The 3524-nt window shown below is 44.8% G+C and overlaps 1 protein-coding gene across 1 annotated transcript; it reads left to right on the plus strand.

The window, feature by feature from the left end:
• The first annotated feature begins 1765 nt into the window (after nucleotides 1-1765).
• On the plus strand, nucleotides 1766-3491 carry LOC103524119. Its single transcript, XM_008489124.2, has 4 exons — nucleotides 1766-1827; nucleotides 2214-2295; nucleotides 2603-2802; nucleotides 3362-3491. The coding sequence occupies exons 1-4, from the start codon at nucleotides 1766-1768 to the stop codon at nucleotides 3462-3464; spliced, it is 447 nt and encodes a 148-aa protein (XP_008487346.1). The 3' UTR covers nucleotides 3465-3491.
• Nucleotides 3492-3524: the final 33 nt, after the last annotated feature.

The following is a 3524-nucleotide window of genomic DNA, read 5'->3' on the forward strand; positions in this document are numbered from 1 at the left end:
AGAATAGCAGGGCTTTAGCTTCTCTCTGTCTTCTATGCCTATGTCCCCTTCAGTCGGCGCACAGGCTCTTGTTTGTAATAGGGTAGTAAGGGTAGTCCTATGATTTAGGCGGGTCCCGTCCCTTAGCTTGGGCGCCGGGATCGTGGATCGGGTCGATTCGATGTTGATCCCGACCGTGATCTAGAAGTGAACTGAGCTTAATATCTCCATGCAAACGAGCCGTTGCCGACCGATAGAAGAAGAGGACTAGAACCGAGGCGAGGCGTGCCTTATTCTCGCCCCAGGGACCCGTCGTTGCACACCTGCGGCGATTTCGCCTTTAGAGAAACGAGTGTTTGAGCGTGGTGTATTATTATTACACGAATAAATATGACCGAGCGTATCCTGACTTTTTCAGGGAATGAGCGTCGTCATCCGGATGATGATAATACGGACACCAGTTTCAAGAGTTTTAGTATAGCTCCATATTTGTAGAGGTATGGAGGCCGACCCTAACTTGGCGTGCGGGAGGACAAATGGTCCCGCTCGCGGAACTGGGATGTGGTGGCTCCGTCCTTATTATATTATTTTACATCCGTGTTATTTGTATGTCGATATATTGGAGAGTTGGAGGAGTCCTACTCCAGACCCCTACGTCGTGTGTGTGACCAATTGTTTCCGTAAAGTCGAGACTGGGACTCGTAAGGTATCACCTCAATCGCCGTAGGCCGGAATGTAGCGCACGCAACACTATTCGGGACTCGATGAGAGTCGTAGCCGTAAGTGTAGCTCTGGCTGTTACTGAGACCAGTGTGGAGTGCTATCTTGGTCGTGAACTTACACGGCTTAGGCCTTTCCGTTACCCGCTTAACGCATGCTTGCCGATCCCTACCCTGGTAGGGGAGTGTGCCTGTAAGCGTACGTAAGACTTTACTTTGTCTTATGAGGGGAACTACCGGGTTGTTCTGAGTCATTTGGAAGAGGCACGTTCAAGTTATGCTTAATTTTGGGGAGGACAAGGTTTTCTTTAATCCGATTATTGTCTTTGTCGTTATATGCTATCTACGTCTATGAATGGCTTATAATTGCGCGTGGCTGTTGTGGTGGAACTCAGCCTTTTCCGATTCTTTTCTCAATCGCGCTAATATCCTCGTCTTTATATAGAAGACAAACACTAGGCGCCCCAGTTTCAAAAAGAGCGAGACCCGAACCTCAATAGCCCCAGGTGTGTCGGCAAATGTACTTCTTAACAGAAGTATGTATCACAAGGAAGGCATTCTCCATCCCCGTCGATGCATGTATACAAAAATGTTACTTCGCTGTATAGGTCTCAAAAGGGTTTAAATTGAAATTGAGAACCTAAAAAGCATATAACGAGAAAGATTTCAAGGGTTTGGATAGCCGGACGACATATTCGGTTGGTGGGCTCCCAAAAGATGAAGAATGCGATCTAGGTGAGCGTCACAGGCAGTTAAGGGGCCCTATGATTACATGCCGGGACGTAGCGCGCAGCGAAGATAACCGTCTGTCCGCGACAGGTGACAGTTATAGCTAAAGTTATTTAAAACTTTTTTGGTGCCCCACGGATGGAACAACTTCTTGGGCAGTCGTGAACCCGCCACCAAACCTTCCTGGTAGGAACAAGTCTGTGAACCTTACCATCCACTAGGAACATGACGCCTCGCGTCCTCCACAGCGAAGAAGAGCTGCGGAGCTACTCTAAAGAGCACTTTTAATTAGCTTTTAGTTTCCAAATGCGAGCGAGACAATGCTGCGAACTGTCCCGATGCCGCGCAGACGGAACGCATTCGGCGATACAACGCCCAACTTAAGGGCGGGTGCGTCGCCGTAAGAATAGGATTTTGTGCTATTCCCTAGCAAGGGAGCCTTGGGCCAATCGGAAAGAGGGATAGAACAGGAGTAGAGAGGAAGCGAAAGCCCTGCTATTCTGGAATCCGTCAATTGTCGAGGGAGGACCATAGCAGTTACAGTTCCCTCTGTCAAACCTCTTAAAAAAAAGAAGAAGAATATCTAGTCCTTTTTATTCTTAGAACCTTATCCGGTTAGGATAAAATCCGCCCTGGGCAGGAATCGAACCCGCGGCCTAGCGCTTACAAGGCAGACGCGCTACCCTCCAAGCTAACTAGGCTGGACTTCTAGAAAAGTCTAAACACAACGTACCAATGTAGTCGTATACAATAACTAATGTCGTGTCATTTGATTATGTTTTACAGAAAATCACTGGACAATATTGTGAATGTGATAATTTCTCATGTGATCGTCACAACGGAGTGTTGTGTTCTGGACCTGAACACGGTAAATCCACTTTTGTATCTTACCTTTAATTTTTTTTTTTAACCTAAAAATCGTTACGAAAACTAACTAAATTGAAACCTCCAGCTTTTATGTGTTTGTACGTCTTTACATTTTTTCGTCTATTCCAAGAAAGAAAAAAAAACCTACATCATAGTGAACTGTATGTGTAGGTATACTTACCGATTAACTAAAAAAAGAAAAAAAATGAGACCTTGGTTAGACTAAGGAGCAGATGAAGGGACTTTTCAGTCCTATTCCAACAGAATAAACAAGGTATATTATATTGACATATTTTCTGTTATTTCAGGTCGGTGCGTGTGTGGCAAGTGCCATTGTGAAGACGGCTGGACTGGTTCAGCGTGTGACTGTCGCTCCTCTAATGACACCTGTATATCTCCTGAGGGAGGAGAGGTGTGCTCGGGCAAGGGAGAGTGTGAATGCGGTGTGTGCAAATGTATTGAAGATAGCACGGGAAGATATTCCGGCCGGTTCTGCGAGAAATGCCCGGTAAATATTTTGTCCTCGGTCTCCTTATTAGTGCTGTCAAATTTTGAGTTCAAGTCGTTTTTTTTTAGGAGGTTTGATAGAGGGAACTGAAACTGGTGCAGTCAAGTTCCATCGTAAAAATATTGGGACGGGCGTAGGAAAATGGCCGAATGGACAATGTCCCATTTGTGAACAACAACTTTGAGTATCCAATTAGCGCTGTCAAAATTTGACTTGGCGGGGCGCTACCGCGGTCTTTAATAAGAATTAAATAAATATCTAGAAGTCCACCTCAGCTAGTACTGCTAGTAAGGTAAAAGAATAGGTAAGTAGGCATCCACAACGGAGTCCCGACCCTCGACCCTAGCCTAATCCCGACCGAAGAGAAAAACAAACCATGCTTATGTATTTAAGTCCCTTCAACGGAGCCTTGACCATAGCTCCGACCTCGCAGAAAATCAAGAAATAGAGCTGCGACGGTCGATTTTTTTTTTTTTTTTAATACATTTTTTGATAACAATCTCTAACTACGATGAATAATAATGATCCTCAACCATTGTATTGTTGTCTTATTTCACAGACCTGTCTTGGAAGATGTCAGGAGTTTAAGAATTGTATTCAGTGCCAAGTATACAAGACAGGACCATTGTCCGAGGAGGAGTGTGCTAAGAATTGTACGCTGACACCCACCTTGGTCAAGAAAATAGAAGGTAATAGAAAATTAAAAAAAAAAAAAAAAAAAA

This window comes from Diaphorina citri, unplaced genomic scaffold (assembly GCF_000475195.1).
Source record: "Diaphorina citri unplaced genomic scaffold, Diaci psyllid genome assembly version 1.1 scaffold110236, whole genome shotgun sequence".
NCBI classification, from domain to species: domain Eukaryota; kingdom Metazoa; phylum Arthropoda; class Insecta; order Hemiptera; family Psyllidae; genus Diaphorina; species Diaphorina citri.

What these genes read in the sequence shown, in the direction of transcription:
- LOC103524119 (XM_008489124.2), top strand. Translation starts at nt 1,766, where the DNA reads ATGCCGCGCAGACGGAACGCATTCGGCGATACAACGCCCAACTTAAGG. An exon ending in TTAAGGGCGGGTGCGTCGCC is followed by an intron (nt 1,828 to 2,213) that starts GTAAGAATAGGA and finishes TATGTTTTACAG; the next exon opens with AAAATCACTGGACAATATTG. An exon ending in GGTTCTGCGAGAAATGCCCG is followed by an intron (nt 2,803 to 3,361) that starts GTAAATATTTTG and finishes CTTATTTCACAG; the next exon opens with ACCTGTCTTGGAAGATGTCA.